Source organism: Leptodactylus fuscus, chromosome 2 (assembly GCF_031893055.1).
Source record: "Leptodactylus fuscus isolate aLepFus1 chromosome 2, aLepFus1.hap2, whole genome shotgun sequence".
In the NCBI taxonomy this organism is placed as follows: domain Eukaryota; kingdom Metazoa; phylum Chordata; class Amphibia; order Anura; family Leptodactylidae; genus Leptodactylus; species Leptodactylus fuscus.
The window spans coordinates 220,820,381-220,833,632 of record NC_134266.1 but is presented as its reverse complement, the minus strand read 5'-3'; the positions used below and the strand labels follow the sequence as shown (position 1 = coordinate 220,833,632).

The 13,252-nt window shown below is 39.6% G+C and overlaps 1 protein-coding gene across 2 annotated transcripts in view; it reads right to left on the bottom strand.

Moving 5' to 3' along the window:
- Positions 1-219: 219 nt before the first annotated feature.
- The window catches only part of RBMS2 (RNA binding motif single stranded interacting protein 2), a 74,435-nt gene continuing 61,402 nt past the window's right edge, over positions 220-13,252 (bottom strand). Inside the window, exons 4-14 of one of the 2 annotated variants that reach the window (XM_075265595.1) lie at positions 12,161-12,252; positions 8,465-8,622; positions 8,068-8,147; positions 7,572-7,681; positions 7,412-7,458; positions 6,477-6,570; positions 6,339-6,389; positions 4,943-5,053; positions 4,439-4,516; positions 4,082-4,165; positions 220-1,656 (exon numbers count right to left, since the gene is read on the bottom strand). In XM_075265595.1, the coding sequence (XP_075121696.1) occupies positions 4,094-4,165; positions 4,439-4,516; positions 4,943-5,053; positions 6,339-6,389; positions 6,477-6,570; positions 7,412-7,458; positions 7,572-7,681; positions 8,068-8,147; positions 8,465-8,622; positions 12,161-12,252 (893 nt within the window). In that variant the 3' untranslated portion in view covers positions 220-1,656; positions 4,082-4,093. The remainder of the gene's footprint in view (positions 1,657-4,081; positions 4,166-4,438; positions 4,517-4,942; positions 5,054-6,338; positions 6,390-6,476; positions 6,571-7,411; positions 7,459-7,571; positions 7,682-8,067; positions 8,148-8,464; positions 8,623-12,160; positions 12,253-13,252) is intronic. The other variant, XM_075265594.1, reaches the window with a different exon arrangement.

Below are 13,252 nucleotides of genomic sequence, written 5' to 3'. Positions count from 1 at the left end.
CCAAAGTGTGTGAGATTGCAGAGATAGTGATGTGAGTTTGGGTTTTGTGGGGGTCCTGGGAAAAACGTATGTGTACTATTGTGACGAAAAGTAACCTATTGCGCAATCCAGTGTAGTAACTATGTTTGTGGAAAATTTCAGCCAAATCGGTGGAGCGGGTTTTGCGTGATTGAGGAACAAACATCCAAACACACAAACCCACAAACATCCAAACTCACAAACTTTCACCTTTATAATATTAATAGGATTCCTTTTGTAGCCATTCTTGGCTTTGGCTCAAAAAACTGCAACAAAAAAAAGCTGCGTTTCTGCAACGTGGGGCCTGAGCCTAAGACAAGTTTCTCATGAGCATTATAGGGGCGCATTTTTCATCCTATGTTACAGCTGTAAGTCTAAGCCTAACCATAGACCTTTCATCCCAAAGTACAGTAATAGCATCATAGATCCCTAAGATGCTGCAAGTTGGAGCACTGCGCCCATATTTTGCTCACGTAAAACTGGCTTATATTTGGGTGGAGTTACCTTTAAAACACATTGTGAGGACATGTTATACAAATATGAAAGACAAGTAGATAGTAATTGAGGTTCAGTAAGGTTGGTTTTCCCATGAAGGCCAGCATATCTCAGTATAGACTACACAGCTGCCATGAAACCTCAGCACAAAGCCAATACCAATGTATGCGCACCTTAAAAGTCAACGTCATTGTTATTTCATGGTCTGATTCTGAATAACACACATTTATGAATGGTCTATTCTCCAATGCCAGACTGATCAGAGCTGTGCAGTCTAACACCTGTTAAATTTTTCAGTTTTCTGTTTCAACCACCCCCAATGCTAAAAGCTTAGTCCTTAAAATGTTGGCATCCATTTTGTTTTTCTGGGCCTATTTGCCATGGCTTCCATTTGGACAATAAAGTCAATATTTTTGACAGAAATAAAAAAAGCACAGACAAAAATGCAAACAAAAAAATAAAATCACCTTCCAAAAATGTTTTTGCATATCACTGTCATCCCCTTCCTTTCCCCTCCCCCCTCAGTCCCTACCCTACCCCAAAAGAACAAATAAAAAACAGCCACACAGTCCTTTAAAAAATGAAAAATAAAACGGTGTCAGGCAGCAAAATTGCAACTTCCCCATTGCAGTCTCTGTTTCGCATACGGTTCGCCGCTGTCCTGGTGCTGCGCTTTCCTTGTATGTCACGCATTTAAATAAAAATTAAAAAAAAAAAATATTCTACGGTAAAAAAATGACAAAAAAAATCTTCTTATTAAAATAGAATTTGTTTTTATGCTTTGTTGGATTTTTTTCCTGTTTTTTTTTACTTTTTCATTTTTTTTGTTCTTTTTCAATTTTTTTTTTTTTCTTGTATTTCTCAGTTGAGATTTGAAAGTCTGTTCTGGTTTTATTAGGTTTCTTGAGTTCTCTTTTTCTAGCTGCTTTGGTTCCTTGGAAGTTTTAAAGTTTATTGCAGTAAAAATGCTTCTTTGCAAAAGAAAGAAAGAAAAATATTTTTTTCTTCATTCATCCCCCCCAGCATGTTTGTTTTTTTTTCCGTTTTTTTTCAGTTATCCCCATTATTCAGTAAAGCCTCATGTTCAGCCCTGCAGCTTTCCATCCGGTCACTTCCTGGGCTGACTCATATTCACTTGTGAACCTAAGAAAGAAATGAAACTATTCAGTTAGAAACTCAGAATGAAACCTGAATGAAACAAAGCATATATGGAAGGGTTCCTTAATATTAGTTCAATGCTTTAAATATAGACGACCTTCCTATATATAAACTCACATATAATAATTTAAAGGACAACCCCACTCGATTAGAAAGGTCCCCATAATGATAAGCTGATCACAGGGCCTCCCATCCCCAGAGATGAACTGTATCATCTGTAAGAAAACCAGGTAACACTAGTTTGACACCTGTGTTGGGGTTGGGGTTTCCGTTCAGGAAGTCTGATTGGGGAACCCCCCAAATGGAAACCCCCCACTTGCAGAACTGTTCTCTGTCTTCTTCTCCAGACCGCCTCTTCACCCGCATCACTTTCGTGCCTTCATACAAAAGCGCCGAATGCACATGCCCATTGGCTATTTTCCTGTGGCCGAACAGGAGAGGCCAGAGGAAAATGGCCGACAGACACGCGCAGTTGGCGCTTTTGGATGAAGACACGAAGGTGACGAGGGAGAAGAGGCGGTCTGGAGAAGAAGACAGAGGCATCGCTGGAGAGCGTTCAAACTGTGCTGTTTGAGTGCAGGGGATGCCCCCAGTGCTGTTTGAAATGAAAGAAAGAAGAAATTTCTCAGGAAAGGTGGCGCGCATCAGAATAATAAAGGTAAGAGAATAGCAGCCTTTCTTAAGGCTTTTCCTACGTGTACTTAGTTAAAAAAGGGAATTCTAATGATAGAATCCCTTTAATAAAGTATTACATAGTTCCCAATGAAATCAATAAGCTGTCCATATACTGCATGAAGATAACAGGCCCTCCAGAACATGGAACATTCTTTATCCTCTCTTTTTTTCTGGCTATAAGACGATGGTCCCAAAATGGTCTCTCCTCTATTACAATGAACACAAACCCAATAGGTTTTCTAATCCAATTCTCTATATCAGTTCTATTTATTGTTACTCCCATCTAACCAATGCTAAGATGAATAATAATATTACTATTACACAACACAATGAAACCTGTCCAAAAGAACACCCTCTTATCCAGACCGCATTTTCTGCAACCAATTTTCAGTTTTGTCATATATCACATACTGGACCATCGACCTAGAACACCACTTTTCTATTGTATTGGGAAGAATCAGAATAATTTCAAATTTGTGATTTTAGGGGAAATCTGCTTTATAAGTAGACCATGCATACATCTACAATTGTCCATATTTGGTGCAGTAGTATTGATCTCTTAACACTTTGGATTGTGCCCCTCATAGGTAAGGATCTCTCCTGATGGTTGTGTTTTGCTTTGTAAATTCTGTTTCCCTTCTCTTTTCTTCTCATCTATACCACAGAATTCAGGTTGTTTGGGATCTGACATGGTGCGCTTGAATCCCGCTTTTGATGTGGAGCAACACACTGCTGGTGTGATGATCAGGGGAGTTACTACATATGAAAGTCACCCCCAGAAGTGATATGAGGGGCACTAAGAGCTCAGCAATATGTGCTGGACATCCTGCAAGCACACATTTTGCCTCTTATGGCAGGGCTTCCAAATGGCATTTTTCAACAGAATCTTGCTCTCCCACACACAGTAAGGGCTAATTCACATGGAGTTTTTTGCAGGTCGATTTTGATGCGGAATCCACCTGAAAGTCCGCTTGCAGAACAGGCTCCCATTCATTTCAATGGGAGCCGTTCGCTTCTTTTTCAGCTGGTGGAAAAAAGAAGCAACATGCCTTATCTTGCCGCAGATGAGACAGCCACGGCATAAGACCCTCCTGATAAGGCCCATTCATTTGGGCCTAATCAGGAGAGGAATGCCATGATGGGATGCCAGTGCACTTCTATCGCCAATCTAGCATCTATAGGACCAGCTGAGACACCGGCTTCAGCAACCTGTGAGTGTGTAACTGCAACATTTGCTGATAAATATACTGCAGGATACCATACAGAGCCTATACGGCTCCATGCCCAGCCATATCTCATCTTGTATCCAGGCTAGAGCCAGCCCAGTAGGGTATTAGAGCCTCCTCTAATATTGTAACACTGACCTATATCATCATTCCATTCACGCATATAATGTTTCATGCAATTCCAACAACTTCTTTTTGGAGCGTTATTTTTTTTTGTCAATGAGTTTACCTTGCTAATAATTGGCAGTGTCGTATAAATTAATATTAGGAATAAAACCATACATCCCACATACTATTTTCTGCGGCCTCCAAGGATATATAAAATGCCACATAGCTCAAGCGTCAGGCCACCATGTCAGGTTTCAGCTGCACAGCCGTGTCATGGTCAAACACAAGGGGTGGCAAACAGTGGAATGGCTCGGGGGGCTGACTGATCCTCAGACATACTCTATCCATGTATACCTGTATATTCTATGGGACGCTTCACAATTTGGCATCCTCATTCTTACCTGCACTTTCTTTCACTGGTACGAATAAGCGGCGTGTTCTGTGGTGGTTTCCACGGCAACTTGTTGAGGCTGCCCGCTGCTCTCCTGAGCAAAACAAATAATTAGGAGGGGTCTGTCAGGGGTAACGTGCCCTACCTCACCTATATATATATATATATATATATATATATATATATATATATACGCAATACATGATATTGTAGGGGATCAAGTCAAAAGGGAATATAGAAAACTCGAATTTAAAAGTATAAAATTGCCTAAAATTGTAGGTACAATCTAAGAATAAACATGTATACACACTAGGCACGCCGATAAATGTCAAGTACAATTCTCTACAAGATCCTGCTCATTCCTCACCTCTATGGAGACAGTAGAAGGCACGGACGGGTACTGGGGGATATAAGCCCCCTGCATAGCGGCTGCAGCTGGCATATACTAAAAGAAAACACGAAAATGCAAAGAATAAGGAAGAGGTTTTTAAGATTTATAACAGTTTCTGAAGCGAGTATATCACCTATACTAATCCAATTCCTTTTTTTTCTATTATGTTTTCTGATAGTGGCCATCTTGTCTGAGCTGCTGTTAACAGCATTTGGCGATACGCTTTACAGCCTGTAAACTGGAGATGTTTGTTGACTTTTATGGGAAGTGTTCTGGGCATGTTCTGCGAAGATTAACTATTGTAAATGGCTGACCATGTGTCATATATAAAAAGGTGTTGCAATGATAAGCGATAATGATAATGAGATGTCTACTGAAAAGTGATCTCTACAGAAAAGGAATAGACAGCCTATGTAAGGCTCAGGTTCTAGAGGGAAAAATGTCTTTTCTGCTACATTCCCATTAATAGTAACTGCTTACCGCTCCCGTGCTCCCCAGTGACAAGTGTCCCAGCTGCTGAGTCAGAGGTCCCATCATGGAAGCAGGCTGGATGGAAATAGCATGGTCCATAGTGGGAGTGAGGACAGTTCCCTAGAAAATAAAATGAATGTCTTGTCATTGTCCATCTACACTCAAGATTGGTGACCATGAACCTCATATTATTTCATTTGTGTTTAACCTGTTAGTGTCCGACCAATAGATTTCAAACAGACAGCTTTATTTCAATGTATATGTCTTGCAAAAGAAGGTGGGTCTCCTGCTATGTGTGAAGGGGTGCCTGCATATGCTCCTAATGCACAGGATCGGTAAACCTCTAATGCTTTGCTTTTAACACTTTTGAGGCCACTGTCAATGGTGACCATGGCATTTAAATGGAACTAGAGAGTCTCTCTGTCAGGCATCAATGTTCCCTCAAATGAGATTGTGGGGTTCTGATGGAGTCTAATGAAAGACCCCAGGACTGTCCCTTCCAGGGTGTTTATTATGCCAAAGTAGGGCTGGAATATCATGATTAAGTGAACGTTTTTCCTGGATTGCAATTAATGAACAATTATTTTAGGACATTCCCATATTTTTACATGATACATTCCCTATCTATAAGCCGCACCATGTTATGGAATTTTGGTTATTCACATATCAGTAATCTGGATTGGCTAGCGTACAGTTAGTGACAAATCCTTTAACCAAAGACAGTGTGAGACAGAATTGCATTGATGATAAATAATTGAAATAATGTGAGTAAATTTTTGGTTAATTGCCCAGCCCTTTGCAAAAACAGTAAAACTATGTAAATTTCTTGTCGATATAACTGTATTGACCTATCCAAGAAATGGTTAAAAAAAAGGTAATAAGTGAGATACATTATATATACCCTAAAATGGTGCCACTGAACACTACTAAACTTCAAAAACTGCAAGAACACAAGACCTGATACTGTTGCAGGCAAAGATGGAAAAATTTAAAAAAAAATGTCATTAAGAAATTAAGAAATAAAACATAATGGTCACTAAGGGGATAAAAACTCATTGAAAGACAGTTCAGGAACCAAATAATAACTTCTGACTTCTGAGTTCCTGCCCCAGAACTGGTTTGGCATCACTAGTAAAGATTTAAGGATCTTTAATGAGTCAGATTTTGGGTTACAGGTTAACAACCCATAGGAGGCCATAAGGACAGACAATCTGCATGCTCTTTCCAGGTAGCATTGTCTACTCCGTATACTAGCCGAATATCTGAAAGAGTCGTCAGAACCGTTCTAGAGCTTTAGGCCAACAATAGGCTAGTATTGATAATATATGCACCATTGATGTAAGAGGTGACAGAATTCACAGGTCGCTGCTTTGGTATCAGACACAAGAAGTGAACTGTTACTTACTGCAGGCTGCATGAGGTAAGACTGATGATGCATCCAGGAAGGATTGTGAACCTGCAAGGAAACCAAAGCAAAGCTTGTCAGTTTGCTTCATATCTGGAGATACATAAAATGAGGTAAACCATGTATGTGAACTCCTACCTGATAAGAAGAAACAGGTGATGGCAGGTATGGGGAGAGGGCTGCCTGAGCGATTACCCGATTTGGGGCAATACTGTATGGGGTGGTGTAAAACCTGAAATAAGTAAAATAAAAAAATGTAAAAAAAAACCCTTGTAATATGGCTGCTAACTTTTCTACACAATAGTGGACATAGACTCAAATAAATGTACGGTAACTGGTTTACAGAGGAAAGCAGCATTATGGTTGTCTATCTGAATGATCTCGGTTACTGCAGATAAAATATTATTATATATCATAAATGCCCAAAATTGATTTATTTTCATACCGATGAGCTATCCACAGAATAGGTCTTCAGTATGTTGGGTCTGATACCCGGACCCCACACAGATCATTAGTTCTAGGAGCTTCGGGGAAGCTGTTACTGCACGGGGAGTGCTTGCAGCATTGCTCCTATTCAAGTAATAGTGGCGGCACTGAAATTCACAGAACCGCCGCTATACAGTGAATGGGGTTGCTGCACCACTCCTATTACTTGAATAGGAGAGGTGCTGCTTACACTCCCTGTACACTGGCTGCTTCTGCCACCTAGAGGCTGCTAGAACATATGATCTGTGGAGTCTGGGTATTGGACCCAGACAGATCACATTCTGATAACCCGCCCTGTGAATGAAAAATTAATTTCGGTACAGACAACCTCTTAAAATAAAATGCGCCAAAATTCACACACTGTTTTAGTGCAGAGTAAACCAGCCAAAAATGCAGTATAAAGTTAGACTAGACAGTCTAAAGATATGCCAGATCTATCATCAAGCATCTTGGGCTAAATCTAGCGAATTTTAAGACTGCACTGTCAAAACCCTAAATAGAATGAGTAAATCTGCCTCACTACTTTAACGTAAGTTATAAGGAAGCTACAAGAACTATGCTCCAGTCTGTAACTTCATGTATCTTACCCATTCTGCAGAGCAGTTGTAGGATCATATGTCAAAGTCATTCCACCCTTATAAATGAATGAGAAAAATATGTAAAAAAAAAAATCAAAAAACAAGAACTGGTTGTGTTTATATAACATGAAAAAGAATATGAGCAAACTGAAATCCTCTCTAAACTTACCGTCTCTCCCTCTCGTGGCCAGCCACGTCCATTCTGAATATACTTCCCCTGGGTTTGCCTCTTTTTTTGACCTCCATCAGCAAACTTGCAAAGTAGGGGCTCCTGGGGTGCTGACAAGGGAAAACACAAATTATAATAACAGACAAGGACTGAAAGACACAGACAGAAGCATAAAATGTTGTAGCAAGGCTCCATTCACGCTGGCCTCGTGGCTCCTGATGTGACAGCATATGATAAGTCTGAACAACGACTGTAAAATTTATACTGTTTTTAACGACACTCCATTCGGTGCTATTGTTACCACCAAAAGTAACAGAAATCCCGATAGAGTGATCAAGCAAAGCGCCAACATAGCATATATATATATATATATATATATATATATATATATATATAATGTAAATCTTATTCACATTCATGTAATCTGCTGTTGCAGGTCTTTACTGCTAAAAACTAGAAATTTGTATTAAAACTAAAACTGAATGCAAACACCTACCAGGGACACCAGGTGGCGCTTTCATGTATTTGCCATTGAAGTGAGAAATCACAGCTTCACATTTCTCTGTAGACTCCATCCTACAAATAAGAATACCACCTTCATTATTAGAGGGATCAGATTGAAGGATAAGTTTCAAGAAACGTTCTATTATTATATTTTCAGGAGACTGACATAGTGATATAGATTTTTTGTGCCGCTTTCATTTGAAAAAGATTACATTACAAAACTTTTCTTGGACTTACATATTGGATTGCTCAGGAATATCTTATCAGTGGGGTGTCTCTTTCAGCTGCTGATCTGTGGGGTGCTGAGTATCAGACCCTCACCAACCAGATACTGATGACATACCCTATGTATTCCTAGAAAACCCCTTTAACCTGGTCTTAAATCTCACCTTGCAAAACCAACCCCTCGGCTGGTCCCATTAGCATCCCTCAAGATACGAGTGGATATGACCTGCCCGAACGGTTTCAGCAGTGATTCCAGCTCCTGCTCATCCATGCTGACTGGTAAGTTGGAGATGTACAGGTTAGTTGGATCTTGTTCCTGTTGCTGTAAATCCAAAAACAAGAAGAGACATTGCAGTAAGTATAAGACATATAGGGGTTAAAGAACTTTGTTCAGATAGGTCATCAATATATGGTCAGTGGGGGTCCAACACCAAGGACCCCACAGATCAGCTGGTTAATGAGGCTGCAGCATTCAGGTGAACACTGTGGTCTCCTCACTGGATGCTATGCACAGTGCCATACGGGGGCTGTGCTTGGTATTGCACACTGTGAACTGTGCTGTTTTTGTACCATGTGACCAATGAATCTGACTTCAATAGAACAGGAAGAGGCCGCTTCACTTATGAGCATCACAGTCTCTTCAAACAACTGATCTTTGGGGTCCCAGGCATTGGACCCCACTGACCATATATTGATGACATATTCTAAGGATAGATCAACATTAAGTCCTGAAAACCCCTTTGACTACACATTTACCAGTGCAAACCAATGCTAAGCTTCTAGTCACTCTGATCAACTATTAGCAATAAGTCTTCACTATCAACCCAGACATGAGAGCCAAAATATTTTTACTTCTGCCACAATTATATCCCTGCCGGTATTATGGAGCAAAGTATTGATCTACATCACCATGTGTATGGCTACTGGTTTTTGGCCAACAGTTATCTACTGCAATGCATGAGTCTTTCAATGGTAAGCGGAAGACCAGCGGCTCCTATGAACTTCTGACAGCTGCTTATCTGCCCTCATTACAAAGGATGGAACACACTGCAATTCAACATGCATGATCCTCGATTTCCCCAACATGTGCCATCAGGGGACAGTCTGGAAGTCTCCATATTTGCCAGCATTAATCTAATGTATATGGCCTGCTTAATTCAAGCTAGGGATCCCAATATTATCATACAGAAAGTGGTTTCAATTTCATAACATAAAGTAGATAGAGATATGCGAACAGATAGATACTGTAGATAGATAGATAGATAGATAGATGATAGATAGATAGATAGATAGATAGATATGTGATAGATAGATATGTGATAGATAGATAGATAGATAGATATGTGATAGAGATAGATAGATAGATAGATAGATATGTGATAGATAGATAGATAGATAGATAGATAGATATGTGATAGATAGATAGATAGATATGTGATAGATAGATAGATAGATAGATAGATAGATAGATAGATAGATAGATAGATATGTGATAGAGATAGATAGATAGATAGATAGATAGATAGATAGATAGATAGATAGATAGATAGATAGATAGATAGATAGACAGAACTTCCTAGTTGCTTTTCTCTTCAAAATAGTACATATAAGCTCCGAGCAACACCAAAATAAATGATAAATACTATAAATATTCTGCATATTTCTTTCCTATCATATGCATTGGTAAAATAAATATGTATTTACAGAGACAGGTTATTAAATGAGTGTGCTGCCTGGCACTGACAGAGTGGGAACAGAGATCTAGGTTTCTGACAATTCTCACAAGTACCGTCAGTCACTTTCTTATTTTGCAGTTTCTTTTTTTTTTTTTTACAATAAATTCTGTATTTTCTATGCGTTATATGTTGAGGTGCTAACTTCAGAATGTTTCCAAGAAAACTGATGAAGTCATAGGAAAACATTTGGGCATATTGTCAGGATAATAGTTTGCAGTAGGGGTGTTTGGTTATATTAGACCTTTCAGCACCTCTACAGATTCTGATACAGCTGGAATTTTCTCTCTACCCCCCCCCCCTTCCTGAGCAATCATTAGTTTCAACAATTAAACAAGTTAATTAGGTTTGCTGGGGTCCCTAACTGTCCTGGGCTGAAAGCAGACAGTTAGGGACCGCCCACCTGATATTTGGCATATTGGGTGCCGAAACTGACAAATATGACCGCTCGGGAATAAGAAAAAAGTCTGCTTGCAGTTATAGTAAATGTATCAGAGCCTACTGCAAAATGTAAGATAAAATGTCTTTGTTATGGAGTAAGACGGAGTAAGTGGATTTATACACTTAACACAGTCTCTCTACATGGACCGAGTATGATTACTTTTCTCCATTTTTGTAAGAGTTCCTGTATGTGTACAGATGTGCATGTGCGGGTGTCTATATGTGTATACGTGCATGTCTGCATGGACAGATGTGGTGCATGTGCAAAAAAAAAAATCTTCATTATTAATTCATTATCATTAGGTCTTCATTTGTCAGCTTTTTTTTTATTTGTTGGTTGATCCGTTCACCTGTTTTTATACATTGTCTTCTTGTCATTATTTGTTACACACAGGTCTATATGAGGATTGTAGGAGCGCAATCTGGTAATGTGTTTGACAAGGTTTGTCCTACACCGTGATGGAAAGGATAGCAAAGCCAAGCTCTATACAGACATTTGTCATCTGACATGTTTTTTGGATTCTTCACAATGAATGGGAGTATACAGTATCTGTCAGGTGATACTTTTTGGATTTCCTAATAATGCGTGAAATATATAGTGGAATGAATTCGCCATTTATGGGGGTGTTTATTTATAGTTATTTCTTAATATAGTGGATATTTATTACGTATATTGTGATTACATTAGTGGGCACCATTTATATTTTTGATGACTATGCCCTTCTTAATATGTCACGTTTACTCCATTTCATTATAGCTGTTTGTTGTATTTATACAATAATGAGGTGTAGGTAAACTATATAGTACATACAGGGGTGTAATATATCATGTGCCCCTGATACCTTAGTTACATTGGCTGGGGAGACCTTTAAATGGATGATCTCTAACCCAGATGGACATCCCTCAGATGAAGCCATTGGCGAAACATTGGGGCGCGTTCTCCTGAGCAGTCAGTATATTGATTTAGTATTACATTCTGCTTTTCTACATTCTCCTGATTTACTTTGTTGCACCATAGGGATTCCTGCGCTTTCTTTGGTTAGGGGTTTGCATGGAATTTTCCTAAATGTATATTTCGAGGAATGTGGTTTTGGCAGCTGGAGCATTTAGCCCAGTTTATGTGCTATATATGTCATATCTACTCGGGGTTAACTTTTATTCTGGTATAATCTGGTAATCTGTTATATTTAGCCCTTATTTAGGGCTCTAATGGTATATGAACAGTCTATGGGAAATACATGTGCAGACTCCAGTAGAATCATGCCGCAAAGGATAATACCTTTAGCTTCTCACAAACAGATTAGATTTTAATGGGGTGTCATTTCATGTAAGACTTCACTTTTGGGGTCAGGTAGAGATACAAACATACTTACGCTAGATTCACACCTGCGTTGGGGTTTCCGTTCTTCAGGTTCGCTTGGGGACCTGAAAAAATGGAAACCCAATCTGCTTAACCGTGGACCCCACAGACTATAATCTGCCGAGTTTCCACCCAAAAAATGTGGGGAGAAAAGTCCTGCTTTTCACGTGGAATGGGCAAAGGAGTCCCCAAATGGTCATCGAACACAGATGTGAACCTAGCCTTATTGATCAATTTCCATACAAAAAGCTATTCAGAACAGTTTGACAACTCTGGTGTCCTAAAAAGTTTTACAAATATTGTGTTATGTTTCTTACAGGACTCACCTTTGCCATCTGAGCTTGCACCCCAGTGGCCTTCAGAGCGGTAACAGCCTTCTGTGCAGCACCAGGACTATCGAAATCCACAAACCCATATCCTATAGATAAAGAAATGGAGACAGATATAAACATTTCTATTGCAATGAATCAGAATCAGGCACTGACACAATGGGAGCTCTGCTCACATGCACAATGATGAGATCATTGACATCAGTAAGGACAGAACAATGGGTTACATATAAATATCAGGGTGATGTAGAAGAGTTGAAGCTGGGACATACCTTCTGCCATCTGAGACAGCACCCAGAATACAGAACTGTGCCTCTGAATACGTATGGGTATGTAATGTCCATAGATATATATAGATATATATGTAGATAAGATTTTTTTAGGTTAAGGCCTCATATAGTGGACTGAAACAAAAAAGCACTGCGAGGAAAACTGTGGCGGCAACACCGCTTGTCAGAAAGTCTGCAGAGATTTCCTCCGTGGACCTTCTGCTTCTATTATACCTATAGGGAAACCGACGGCGTTTACATGGATATAACTGACATGTTGTGATTTTCAAAACTGCAACGGTTTTGAAGATCGCAGCGTGTCCGCAGTGTATATTTACCCGCAATGTGTGGATGGGATTCGCTAAAACATAAAACGCTATTTTTTTTCCCATGGTGTTTCCGTCAAAGCCAAACCATGGCGTTTGCGCCATGTGGGGCCCAGGCCTTATATAGTTTTCAGTTTTAAAGTGTTTTATAAGTAAAAACAGGATGAAAAGAAATTTAGAAATGAATGAAGGAAGTGCTGGGATATTTTTGTGCACATTCTGTGTTTAGTGTTCACAAGTGATTGAGAACAGATCTGTGCACTGGGGCAGGCGCCACACTATGCTCCTTCGGCTGGCTGAGATTTAAGTAAATACACCCAGTCTTTAGTATGTCTCAGCCAATTGTGTTGGCAGAGACTTCTCTGTTTTTCTGCCCAGAGTGTCTGGAAGAGGAGCACAACAGCACGGTGGTAGGAAAAACTAAGCACTGTTTTATGCACTATGCACAGGCTCAATGCTGGCGATATACTGCGCTCACTATTGCTGATATTGTT